This window comes from Phascolarctos cinereus, unplaced genomic scaffold (genome assembly GCF_003287225.1).
Source record: "Phascolarctos cinereus isolate Bilbo 61053 unplaced genomic scaffold, phaCin_HiC Scaffold_4;HRSCAF=312, whole genome shotgun sequence".
In the NCBI taxonomy this organism is placed as follows: Eukaryota; Metazoa; Chordata; class Mammalia; order Diprotodontia; family Phascolarctidae; genus Phascolarctos; species Phascolarctos cinereus.
Window position 1 is genome coordinate 16,328,382 of NW_027555847.1, and position 13,852 is coordinate 16,342,233.

The 13,852-nt window shown below is 41.7% G+C and overlaps 1 protein-coding gene across 22 annotated transcripts in view; it reads left to right on the forward strand.

Annotated features, from left to right (window-relative positions):
• GOLGA4 (golgin A4) overlaps positions 1-12,421 on the forward strand; it is a 151,342-nt gene extending 138,921 nt beyond the window's left edge. For 11 of the 22 annotated variants that reach the window (XR_013485786.1, XR_013485787.1, XR_013485788.1 and 8 more), the window contains 3 exons: positions 2,209-2,295; positions 9,640-9,760; positions 11,708-11,786. Coding sequence is in view for 11 of the 22 variants with exons in the window: in XM_020979522.2 (XP_020835181.1) it covers positions 11,708-11,847 (140 nt within the window). In the remaining 11 variants the exon portion in view is untranslated. Of the gene's footprint in view, positions 1-496; positions 2,171-2,208; positions 2,296-9,537; positions 9,602-9,639; positions 9,761-11,707 lie in introns of those variants that run through there. The other 11 variants (XM_020979517.2, XM_078152095.1, XM_020979525.2 and 8 more) reach the window with 9 other exon arrangements.
• The last annotated feature ends 1,431 nt before the right edge of the window (positions 12,422-13,852 follow it).

Below are 13,852 nucleotides of genomic sequence, written 5' to 3' on the forward strand. Positions count from 1 at the left end.
AGCGCCCAAAGTGCCTTCCTTCCCTTTCTTTTTCTGTTTCTTAGGTTCTGAATATCTAAGCTGTTGACATAGAGAAGGTCAGCCCTTTGCCCCGTTTGGGTTAAAAAAAGCATTTCCTGCTCTCAGCTATTGTATAATGACCTCTCTTTATGGAAAGGGAGATCAGCAACAGTTTCCACCATTTTAGCTTCCCATTTCTCCCCTCCGTACCTGGAGTGTGTTGTCACAGCAGTGTTCTATGGCAATGGGCCTGGGCATCTCTGTGAAGATGGCATCTTCTGTCATGCTTGGCAAGAGTTTAGGCTCCCTAATTGGGCAGTCAGCAAATTCTATAATTTTAAAAGGGGACATCATAGTGAATTAACCAACTGTACCCTAAAAAAAAGGTCTGATAAAGTGAATGTTGCTTTTTTCCCTATTCACGTGGTGTCTAATAAATTGTTTAGCAAATTGACAAATGGTAGAATAGTTAATTGCATTTCATTTATTCAAACAGATTTTTGGATACACATGTGTCCAGTATGTGCCTTCCTAACAGGTTAGCTAGCCCTTTAATATTGCATGTTTCTAAGCTGTTTGTAATATTTAAGTAGCACAAGTAGATTTTTGTGACCTTGAACAACCTATGTCAAGTGCACCAAAACCAGTTCTCTTTGTAAGGATCTTTCTTAAGATGGATCTTTAAGACCTCTTAAGAATTTTGACCTTGTGTGACCATGCTAGGAAATGAACTCTCAAATAATTAGGATGAATCATTGGTTTGGGCATGTTTAAGACATCACCATGTTTCAATTTCAGACTTAGTACAGGGCTGTGTTCTCCTGTAAGGTGAGAGTTGAAATAAGACTATCTCTCAGTTGCTTCTAAAAATCTTTGGAGAACTGAATTATACTTTTGGAATCTTATTTTTCAGCCTGTCATGGTAATGGTAGTCTTGAGGGATATGAGAATTGGAAAAACCAAAATTTATAGTTCATAATATTAGTTCCTGGTTTGTGGGACATTCTTAGTGTACTTGGACCTCATGTTGACTCTGTAGTAAGGGCATTCTAATGACAACTTTTTAAATTGGGAAAGAATTATGGTATTGATTTTTGTCACATGTGATCATAAAAGTAATTAGCTAATGACAGACAGTATTTCATGTCAAACACCCCTCCACCTCATACACACATGGACACACACACACACACACACACAGCAAAACACATACCCACAAAGATGTACTTTGTATGTGCAAAAATACACGTTGGCAAAGGAAAAACGCTCACGAGGTTATCTCTCCCGACTTCCCACACAGTATAAGAAGAGTCTCTATAGCATCCCTGATAGCTGGGCATGATTTTATATTTAAGCACTGACTTTGTTATTTTATTTTCATAAGTGGTGTCTTCTTTCCTCTCTGTTTCCCTCAAAACTCCTCACCTTGAGAACCAAATAGGGAAAGTTTCATCCTTTGAGGAGAATTTTCCAGGAGCTTATGGGTAACAGTCTGACTTACGGTATATTTATTCAGATCTGCACAACTTAGGATCTTGTTTTGCAAGCTGCCATGTATAATGTTTTGATTCATCTGTCTTCCGCAAAGCAATACATCCTGTGTTTATTTAAAATCTAAGTTGTATTTCCAGTAGGCTGATGTGCTGCATGTCTTGGGGGAAAACCTCCCAACCTTCCTGAGCATGTTCCTGTTCATGCAGTAGCCAGTGTTTGTGAGATCTATGATGTGATAGAGTCTCAGTTGGGCTTGGGGTGACCATCCGTTTCTGATTACTTTGAACATATCTTTTGTCATTGCATCAGTTCTCAGATAGATTGTTCCAAAGGAAAGGCCTTACTAATTGATGAGCCATTTATTGCAGTTTTCCTAAGTTCATCTTAACAAGATGAAAAGGGCTAAGAGTATTTGAACTTGGCAGTGCCAGGCAGCTTCTGCTCTTTGGGAAGCACCCTTTTATCACAGGATCAACCCAAAGACTTCCAGGATTGCTGTCTGATTGGAATACTGTATTGCTCAGTTTCGTATCTCATTTCCTTGATTGACAATCTTCACATCATACTTCATTTGTCATGGCTTTCTTTGAGATTTCTAAAGAAGAATACTCTTAGCTTGGTTAACAGATTTCTAGCTAGCGCATATCTAATTATTGTTGTTGGGCTTTGTTTGCTATGACGACTGCCATTAATCCTCTTCGATTTTTCTTGTAGACAATGGCAAAAGTCATAACTACAGTCCTGAAGTTTCCTGCTGATCAGACTCAGAAAATCTTAGAACGAGAAGATGCCCGGCGACTGGTAGGCTTTGCGAATGGACTTCATTAAGTTATCAATAAGTGAGCTTTGCCTTAGTCTCTCTTGTGCAACGGCCTAACAACGGAGAAGGATTTTACCTTGAGGAGGTTTAGCTAAGATCCTATGTCAGTGGGTGTTTTAGAAGAGAAAAGGTGTTTCCTTCTAAGAACTAGATACTTGTTTTTTCTTCTCTCTGCTCTGTAAGTTATGTGTAAGCACAAATAGGATAGTTAGAGGGTGGATGGCATTTTTTCTGGTATAATTAGTAATCTTGTGAGTCAGTCCAATTAATGTCTTAGAGATTATGCTTCCTAATTCAGAAGCAAACGATTTGAAGGTTCAGTAATTCTTGATCATAGAATTCAAATGTTACTGAGCCTTTGATACCCTCTGCAAGGAAGAAGGATGTAGTTACTCATCATTGGACAAAGCTTCTTTGTATAAAATCAGCTGTTTGGAAAAAAATTCCTCCTAAGTCATGCCAAGCACAACTGCCTCTCCTTGTAGCTGCCAGACAAGAAAAATACCAGTCTACCATTCTCTTTGTGCCTGATTAGCGAAGGCGACAGGACAGCCCTTAGACCCAGTTGTACATTTGGACATTTTGTCTTCCGCCTCTCTATCATTTCTTTTTTTCCTTATCTTTTCTCGCTCAAGGCCATGTGGTTCAACATCTGCCTGAATAGTAATTCCCTCTGTGACATCCCTGACAGATGGACATTACCTTTTAGAGAATTTTAAAGGCTCACTTGTTCTTTAGCTCAGTTTTCAATAAATCTGCTGTCCCTCATTTTCACAAGTCAATAAGCATTTATTATGTGCCTACTGTGTGTCAGGCTCTAGGGGAGAAATGAGCAGTTTGGGAAGGCCAGGCAATTGTCTTCTTTTAGTCTAGTAGGCAAAAAGCCCCCCCGAAAGCCCAGACACGTCCCGGTGCGTGCCAGCTGCTCTCTCCATCGGCAGTCGGTGGTGGCTTGTGCAGTGCGCAGACAATACAGTTTTAATGGGCTTGCGTTATTTACTGGGCAGAGGGACATTCTGGGAACTTGCCTTTATGACCTTGATAATTACATCTTTACTTTTGTGCTGTTGCACTGATGGAAAGTTTGCCGTTTGTGCTTGTGAGATATTTCTCTGCTATTCCTTCCTTCCGATCCCCTGTGAATGTAATCTTACGCTCTGGAGAAATTTAATCTTAATATAAAAATAATTGGTTTTTAATAAGTACTTCTGTAGCTTAACTCATTCTGGTAATGTATCCCAGAGCCGAAAGAACTATTATCTGCTAAATGTAATTGTTAGAAAATATTTAGCACTCAGAAATTCAAATTTTTTTTATTTGAGGGAAAAAAAAAAGTTCAAGAAGCAGGCTTTAGTACTGAAGCTTCCTTCACTCATGCTGCCTGCCCTCTTAGAGAAGGCTCTTCTTCCCCCTTCTGCCTGTTTGCTCCCTGCCTTTCCTTCGAGGTCCTGCCCCAGTCCTGGCACTCCCAAGAGGCTTCACCCTGGCGTTTTGCTGCATGTGTGTGGCCCCCCGGCCTGGAGCCTCTTGTGTCTCTGTCCTTCTCTGGTGGGACTCATCATCACGTGTGCTCTGTTCAAGGTCTCCAAGGGAGGTGGGCACCAGGCAGGCACCGAGGCTGGCCTCTTCCTCTTGTAGAAGAGGAGGTCAGAAGTCGTGGTAGTGCGCCACGGGACCTCGGGAGGACTGCTCTGGCCCAATGCCTGGCTGCCTGCCTTGTGGTCGGGGCCTCCTGGGAAAAGGCAGAAGTTATTACTTGGGTGTCTCTGAATCCCCAGGCTCAGCACTTGGCTTGGCACAAATGCTTGTCGACTGGGTCTCGGGGAGAACGGGACAGTCCTTTTTGCCTTTTCAGCACAGCTCCTTGCTCATAGTAGGCCTTTCCTAAGTACATGCTAAATGGAAGCCCAGCCGTGCATAAAATGTAAGCCCTGAGCAACATCGCTCACCTGCTGTAGACAAGGCATTATTCTGGGTGCTGGGGTGGGGTGTGGACAGATGGGAAAAGGATGCAGTGCCTCCCCTCAAGGAAGTTATAATCAAGGTGCTCAATCAGTGTCAGAGGTATCAGGAAAGTAAGGGAGGGCTTTGTGCAAGAGGCCACGTTTGGACTTGGTTGACAGAATGGAGAGGATTTCCATAGAAAAGAGGCAGGGTAGTTCCAGGCCAGGGACAGGATGGACAGATCCGTGGAGGTGGCAGGCAACGCCAGTATGTCCGCGTGGTGAGCAGAGGGAGGATGTCATCGGGCATTAGCCTGGAATTAGCAGGGCGCCATCGTGGACAGAGTACAGCTCACTGAGGTGTTAGAACTTTATGGGAAGATGAAGCTGTCCTGTCAGCTCTGCAGTTGACCAGCTGTCAAGATGACTGCCTACACACCTGGGCCTCAAGTTTCTCACTTGTTAAATTGAGGGGGTGAAATAGGTAATACCTGAGCAGCAGCAAAGACGGAGGAATGAAGGCAAGAGAAATGGAACGCTCCAGATGATTGTCACGGCCTCTTCCAACACGAACCCAGACTGGGACTAAAATTCTACTGTGTTGAAAAGCTTAGTTTAAATGTATTTCAAGTAAAAATTGGGAATGTGGTGCACAAAAATATTCTTATCTGCTCTGTGCCTCTGTTTTCCTGTACTAGGCCAGGTCTTTTTGGGCATCGTTTCATCCTGGTGATGATTGGGTGATCGAGGTCATATTTCTAATCAGGATATGCAAAGGTGTACTGGTAATTGTTTAACAGCTGGTCCTCCGGACACATTTTTAGGTTTAATTTGAAGTATTAGCATTTCCTCTGTCACTTTCTTAAATCTGGAAAATCAGAACAGTAAATCATGACCTCATTTGTAGTGTGTGCTGAATACCAAGGTGTGAATGCCCTCATGGAAAATGTAGCAATCAGCTAGGGTTTGAAGTGGCTCCAGCCCCCCCCCCCCCCCCCCCCGTCAGAGTGGCCGACAGCCTGTGGCCTAAGTGCTGGGAGCTCTGTCCTGCAGATGAGAAGAGGTTCTCAGAGGACGGGGATCGTGTCTGGTCACATGTCTAAGGAGGAACTTGAACCCAGGTCTCAAGCGCTCTCTCTCTCTCCTCCATCATGCCTCTTTAGTTGATATTTTCATGGTGCTTTCGATACTGTTAGCTCCTTCTGTCCCTGTGAGATTGATAGTACAAGCATGATTCTTACCATCTTAACAAAGAAGGAAACGGAGCCTCAGAGGTGGTCAGCTCATATGGCTGCCAAGGGGAAGAATAGGATTTGGGTCCACAGCCCACTTTGCATACCTGGAGCTCTTGGGTCTGGTCAGTCTTGTGTGTACTGGTTCACATGTACAGTGGTTGCAAACCTGTCTGTCTAACCAAATCTTTTATACGTGGGTACTGATAGGCAGGCGGTGCTGCGGGTGTCAGGAAGGCTCGAATGCAGATCTGACCTCAGTCGCCTATTAGCTGTATGACTCTGAGCAAGTCACTTCCCTGCCCTCTGCCTCAGTTACCACATCTGTAAAATGGGGAGAATAATGTCACCTAGTTCTAAGGGTGGGTGTAAGGATAACAGAGGTAGGAATTGTAAAGTGCTGACTTAGCGCAATGCCTGGCACATAGTAGGTGCTTCCTAAGTGCTTATTCCCTTCCCTGACAAGCACTGTACATAAAATATGGATACAGAAAAGAGATAGAAAGGAACTCTCAGTTCTTGCTGAACTGTTTTTGGAGTTTAGCATGAGGTTTGGGAGTTCTGAGCCTGGAGACTGCCTTTCCCTGAGGCATCCCTGACATCTGATGACAGAGAGCTGCCCTGGGCCTGCAGGTCCCATCTGTGTCCTTCCCAAGACCTCACTTCTTTGGAGTCATTGTGGAGAAGACGTCCCTCCCCTTCTCTGGTTCCCGCATCCACCTTCATTTTGATTGGTTGCTTTTTTGGTTTTCATGTTTTGCTGCTGTTGCCATCTCGGCCTTGAGGGTTGGAGCTTGTGGTTGGTCAGACCAGGGCAGTGTGTTTGGGGGTGTACTGTCCCCCTGAGAAAGGCCAGGGAGTTCAGGAGTGCTTCTGCCTCATTTTTACAAAAAAATTATTTTGTTTTCATCTACCCTTTTTTGGTCTAAATTTAGTCTTGTTTTGTGTAAACCCCCCCCCCCCAATCCAGCAGCTGGAAGAAGCAGATTTCCCAGTGCACATCCTGCCTCCAGGGGGGGCACTTGGCCTGCAGCTTGCTGGTGGCCTCACTTCTTCGGTGCCATGGGAGCTGGTACTTCCTTGGGGGCCAGCAAAAACTTGTCGTAGGAAGTAACAACATAGTTTTATGAGATACTGTGTTAGGACGTAGCTTTGTTGTGATGAAAATAGCAGTTTTCATTTATAGTGTTTTAAAGTTTCCTTTATATACATTAAAGCAGCTAAACTTTACAAGCTCTGTACAGGATACCCTGGCCAGAAGCCCATCATTGCAGGGAACCAGAAAGACCCCTGGCCCTGGAGGAAAGAGACGCTGCTGACAGAGAGAGAGAGAAAGAGAGAGAGAGAGAGAGAGAGAGAGAGAGAGAGAGAGAGAGAGAGAGAGAGAGAGAGAGAGAGAGAGAGAGAGAGAGAGAGAGATGGATTTGTGGCTTAAATGCTACATAAACGTCTGTTTTTGTCATCATTACCACCATCGTCCATTCCCCCAGTCCCCAGATAGCACTACCCCTCGGTTGCGGGATTCCTTTGTACTGTAATTTCACAACCTATAATCTCTAAACCCTGGCTACAGATATTGAGCTACTCAGATTGATTATCCTCTGTGGTCCCTTCCCACTTTTGAGATTCTTTGAATTTCTGAAAATTGGTCACTTTTACAAACTAGAGTTCTTGGATGAAGAGATTGTTGGCTCTTACTCCACTGCTACTTTGATCCCTCTGCTGCACATTTCAGACCATAAATTTGGTTTCCCAAGGTTTATTCACAAAGAACATAAGAAATCTACCTTGCAAAAAAGCTAAATGTTTTTCACCTACTAAACTGCTGGAGTCCACTGAGAATCCTTGGGCTGAATCTTTAACCCACCATGGTTTGTGGGGGTCCTGGAGAGCCGTCTGCAGATGCTGGACTCAGCTCCGGCCCCACGTGAGAATGGGTGTTGTTCTCTGAAGACTTTCCTCTCCCAGACATGAGACTGGCATCAGCTCAGTTTTTGAACCCCAAGCCAGCCTCCCTTGGTTAGTCAGTCACTGGCTTGTTGGATACTTCACTCATCAGGTGAGTGATTAGGAATTAATTCCTAATTCACCGGTCACAGTCCCCCTCCTCTAGTCAAGGTAGAGAAAAAGGAGCAATGTGTTCGAGGAATGTTAAGCAGGTGTAACATTTTCCCATATCTTCAGAGCACCCGGATCTGTACGAACACGCTTAATCCTTACAAACTGCTATTATCAGGGTTGTTCTTTACAGTCACCTTATCGTATAGGTCCCCATTTTAAAGATGAGGACACTGCAGCTCAGATCTAGTCAATAATCTTTCAGTTTGGATCAGAGCCCAGACTGGAATTCCAGCGTTTTCACCCCATGCCACATCCGCTCTGTGTATACAAAATCCTTTGTTAACATGCTAGCTAATAGTCATAATAATAGCTAGCATTTGTATAGAACTTTAAAATATGATCTCATTTGATCCTCACGACAGCTCTGGGAGGCAGATGCCATTGGCATCATCAGTTTACGGATGAGGAAACGGAGTTAGTTAGAGGTGAAGTGACTTGTGTAGGCTCACCCAGCTAGTAAGTGTCTGAGGATGGATTCGAACTCAGGTCTTCCTGGCATCCAGGTGCATCTGTCTAGCTGCCCTTAAAATAGCATTTATTGAAATTCACTTTTACTTGGACGGGCCAGAATTTACCTTTATTTAATGAAAATCCGACTTCTGTCACTTTTCATTGTCCAGGCCTGTTAGGAAAGCCTAAATTAATGTAGCAGAAATGTAGCTTGCTTCATAATTTCTTTACTTACCTTGTTGGTTGGTGCTCTTCTAAGTAGACTGTTTCTTGTTGTATACAAATGGTCATCCACTTTTATTTCTAACTTTCAGACTCTTAAGGCTTAAAAAAGTTACAGCTGGTCTTCATCCTCTTTCTCCCTTTTGTTGTACAAAAGCACCTGCACCTTGTTTAGTAGAACCTTCCGAATGGGGTCTTCAGAGTGGTTGGATATGCCCCCTTTTGCATAGAAGGATCCCTAGTGGATCACATCAGCCTTTATTCCTGCTGGGGAATTGAAGCCTGGGCCCATGGACTGTGGATTAGGAAAATCAGTATTTTCAGTGCTACTGACATGTCACTGAATCAGAGGCTTTGAGAGCATCCCAGATTCTTCCATTGAATTTGAAAGTAGATAGAATGAAGCTTCTGGAATTGAACTAACTCTTCAGTTCTTGGATTCGGCTTTTATTAACAGTTTCTGTTTCTTTTTAAACAAACATGGAAGTGAAAAATTGCATGGTATGTAAGATACTTCCCCACATATGCGGCACATGCATTGCGTTCAGACAAATTTGCTTTAGGACAGCACTGAATTGCGATCTGGGCCTGTTTCTTTGACTCTGAAGGTTTAAATCAAGAGATTAAACTATAATTTTAATTCTGGTAACCATTTCAGACAAAACTTCATTTTCTTTTATTCGTCTTGTCTCTAAATACAAGACGTTCATCCAGTAGTAATTTAAATGTGACTTGTGTGGCACTGAGATTTCAAAATACAGATGTATTTTAATTTATAAAAGTGTGGTCTTCCTAAAAAAAAGTTGTAATTAAATTGAGTTTTTGCAGTTTTATATTTTGTAAATCCGATCATATTTTAAATGTACTGGAGGAGTTTCTATGGAAAAAAAAAAGCTCTTAGAAGGGAATTTTTTTTGCATAGCAAACAATCATCTTGTTTGTTTTATAATTCTGGGTTTTCATGTATGGGGTTTGCTTACGATGAGTCACACTGCCTTCTCTTGGGTAGACGTTCATTATCACCATTTTACACTTTGTGTACAATTTTAAAGATAAAGTGATTCATGTGCCAAGCATGGGAAAGTCATAGGGAACTTTAAACCCTTCATGATTGGCCTCAACTCCCTTATTGTGGGAGAAGAGGTTAAGTAGCATTTCGTTTCAGTCTGTTCACCTTGTGTACATACGTCAGCAGCGCTTTATTGTTTATTCTTAAAAAGTCGTTCAATGAGCTTTTTTCTTCCTGCCTTTGTAGTTTGCTTCGGCTCGCGGTGGCATCTTCTGAATGAGCCGTCAGCCTGTGCTTAGCTAGCATGTGGGTGAGTGACGAACACTCTGTGCTGTCTCTTTTACCCAGAATCGAACGGCCTGCATGAAAGTAACCCCTCTCTGGAACTCTGCTCCTCTCTAATGAAAGCCTTTCATCATGAGCTGATCTTACGAAAGACCGATTAATTTTAGGTCTGCGTTTGCATTGGGTAAATTGACATGATTTTATGAAGAGGTTACCATTTCCAGTATTCATCAGATGGTTTCAATTGCTCTTGGAAACCTTTAGGACAGGAGTAAAAAAATGTCCAGGCCGCCTTCTTGCCCTCTAGCCTTCCTCCAAGATGACAGCAACGGCAACCCAATGATAAGAGAGAAAAATGCACACCAAGTGGCAAATGAGTATTAATGTTACAAACATCGCAGATCTGAAGAAATGTAACACGATGGAATGTGCCCAGAGTGGCAGAAGGCAATTCTGAATTAGAAGAAATGTTGAGAATATTTGTTGAGAATGATTTTCTTTTTATTTTTAATAACACTAAATGTGCTTCAGATTCTGCCCAATCGGAGACCTCATAGAACCTATCTTAATGTTTTAATAATTAGTCCAGTGGGTTCTCTTATGTTATCTAAAAATTCCCTTTATAACTGTGTTCATTCTATTGAAGTCCTTGATACCTCCCTGAAAAAATTCAGCCTGGTCTATGTGTGAATTTTCACAAAAGTCTGAATTGATGGGCTCATCAGCGAGTGAAGTTTATATAGAGTTACAATGGTTACCTTGATCCTGGTGACTTTTCATAACATTTTCACTTTCAGACTTTTTTGATTTAAAGATGCCTGTGATTACATTTGGCACTCTTGTATTTCACGTATGTCATTCCTGTTTATCAGGCATTTCTTTAAAACAGTTTTAATAGCCCACAAGATTCTAATTTAAAAAAAAAAATTAAATCTGTTCATTTGTAGGCACTAACTTAGGACAATTCACATCTGTAATTTTCTGTCATTTGAATACAGTAGTTTGATAATTCAGTTCAACAGTTTTTTTTCTTCAGCTTCTGTCATATAGAAGGCAGTTTGTTAAGGACGGGGGATACAAAGGCAAACCTCGGACAGCCCCCTTCTTCCAGAACTTCCGTTCTCCTGGGGTGGGACGTAGGACAAAGTGTATGCGAGTCATAAGTAACGTGAGGAGCTTGAGAGGGCTCTTTTGGGTAGCTTTATCAGAACACATCGATGGCTGTAAAAGCATTCCACACTTGCTGTCCCTGAGCTTTGTTAGAGCAGTTTATATCGATGGAGAAGATAGGTTAGTATTTCTGATCTAACACCAGCATGATCGATAAACCAACTTCATAATGAATGTACAGTTGTAACTTGTAAAAGGCTAATTATTATATGTATGGGATCTATTTTTCATTTTGCAAATCGATTTAGAAAATCAGCTCATTTCTTTTGTGATTTCACAAACTCATTATTACCTCTTCTGTTAAATTTTGCATTATGTACAATGTTGGTGGGAGAGGGGGATGGATAGCTGGGGCTGGTGCCTTTGAAGCTTCCCTCTGATTTCTTAATCTCGTTTGGTTGTTTATCTCCAATGGCTTTTTTAGCCTAGAAATTTATCTGGCTAATCCATTTCCTTGATAATTTTAATCTGGGAAGCCTTGTGAGGGCCACAAGGGTTTAAAAACTAGACCACTAGTTTCAAATAAAACTTAACTTTTCAAACTCTGAAGTGTTGTATTGCCAAGCAGTATTTAATGGCAAAGGCCATTGTAAAGATTTGGTGGCCTCCTTTTGCTAGGGAAAACAAGGGCTTTTTGCTTGTCATAGGTCCATTATTAAGCTTCTTTTGGGGCAATGGAGCTGGAAGAATTAAATAGTTTTGATGCCTTTCTTTTTAACAGAGTTGGGTTCAATTTTGCATCATCCATTTTTTTTTCCCAAAAAGAGAACAAATAATTTTGGAAGGTTATAGAGTTAGAGAAATATTGAAAGATTCGTGGGATTTAACTTTGAAATCTTTCTAGACCTTCAGGCTAATTACTAGGCCTTATATCACAGTTAGATGTTAGAAAATGTTTTGTTCTTTTTTAGTCCCAAAAGTTAACAGAAAATTTTACTTCTTGCCTTTTATCCTTTTCCAGTCGTGGCTACGATTGTCATCTTGAAGAAATTGGGATGGAGAATGTTCCTTGATTGTGCTGCTCAAAAACCTGCCCACGTCTGTTTTTCTTTGAGAAAAGGCGTGACTGACGGACGACAAGCTGCTTTTCAGGTCCCTTGAGAGAGAGAGAGGCAGCGCAGAGACAGCTAGATGACACTGGATCACGAAGACAGCTAGAGCCACCTTGGGAGGGCAGCGGTGCTTTTGGAGGGGCTGACGTGCGCCTTGACTGATGAACGGATGGACCCGAGACGAGCCCGCCAGCGCTCTCTTCTCCCCCCCCTTTTAAGATTTGAACTTGATGGTTCGCCTCTTTGATTTATTTATTTTAGGGTGATTTTGGGATTTTGGGGGGTTCTGTTTCAGTTTGAATGACTTGTGCAATACATATGGAGGTGGAATTTGATAGATTTTTTTCCTGATGAATTAGAGGAATCTGACTATGTCATCCAGATTTGATTTGATTTTTTTTTTTTTGCTAAGGACTAGTTCTTTAAGCTTTTGCTTCTGATGAATCCAAATGGCAGTACCTCATTTATTTACTTCGCTTTTGTACTTATAGTTTCCAGGAAAAAAATACTGTAAATTGTAAATAGTTAATACATTACTGCATCATATGCTGATCTGTGACTGTTGGCAATGTCAATCTAGGATGAACAGAGGAAAAAAATAAAGTTTTATTTACTGTATAAAACTCAGTATTTGTGTTTCTTTAAAAAGAATTCTTTTCAGTGATCACTTATTTGTTTTTTTCTTTTACTCCCTCTCCCTGCCCACCCCAGTCCTTCCCCTAAGAAAGAAAAACAAAATCCTCATAACAGATATGAATAGTCAAGCAAAACAAATCTCCATATTGACTGTTTGCAAAAATGTTTGTTTCATTCTGCACATTTATTTCATTGCCTCACTGGCATTTTTCATCATTGGTTTTCTGTGTTTCTAAGTTGAAATTCTCTTAAAAATAATGAGTGCCCTCTAAAAGTAAAAATATGTACTGAACGTCATATTCTTTGAAAAAATGTATGTATCATTTATGGAGACCTCTCTGTCCTCTCCCCTGCCAAGGTTGAACTTTGCCTTATGACAAAGAAAAACAGTGAAGCGAAGACGACCGATTTAATGTTTGCATCTGCAGCACATGCAGCATTTTGCCTGCAGAATCCCATCTCTTTGCCAAGAAGAAGGTGACAGGTTTCCTCGTGTGTTTTTCAGGACCGTTCTTCGTGTTTCAGTTACTAAGGGAACTCATGTTTGCTTTTTTTAAATTACGTTTTCCTGTACACTGAACGTATTGTTCTTTTGGTTCTGCTTCTTTCACTGTGCATTTGTTCATATACATCTTCCCACGTTTCTTTGACTTGCTCTTATTTTTGTCATTTCTTGTGGTACCATAAGGGTATCTGGGTGCTTGGAGTTGGGCAGACCTGAGATTAAATCGTATGTTGGACACTAGTGAGTCCAGACCTTGGGTGGATCCCTTCATCCTTTGGGCTACAAAGGAGCAGGTTGGACTTGATAAGGAAGGTCCCTTCCAGCTCTAAATCTGTGATGCCAGGAGTGATGTTCCGTTACATTCCCCGGAAAGTTTCTTCAACCTTTCCCTGATTGATGGGCCTCCCCTTTGTTTACATTTCTTTGTTACTAGACAAAGCGGGGTCATATATATTCTTGTATGTATCGGACCTTTGTTTCTGACTCTGATCTCTTTGGGGTGTGTGTCCCTATGATAGGGTTTTTGGGCCAAACCGTGAACAGGATGGTCACTTCTGTGGCTATGCCATTGGTATATGTGTGCTTATTTCCACATGCTGGGGTGGGGTGGTGCGGGTTCATTTTTATCTGTTTTGCCAGGTAGGAGGTGAAACCTCAGAATTGCTTTAATTTGTTAATGAGGTTATGAAGAGACAGATAACACTCATTCATTGCTAGTGAAATTGCAAACTTGTGATTTTTTTTTTCTTGGTGAGTAGGCTGGTGTTAGCAGACAGCAAAATACAAATTAATTGTGCTTTTTGACCCAGTAATTCCATTATTAGGAATATAACCTAATCCTTATCAAAACCAGTAAGAAAGCTGTTGAAGGAATTTCATAGCAGCATTATTTTTAATTTCAAAAAAGTGGAAG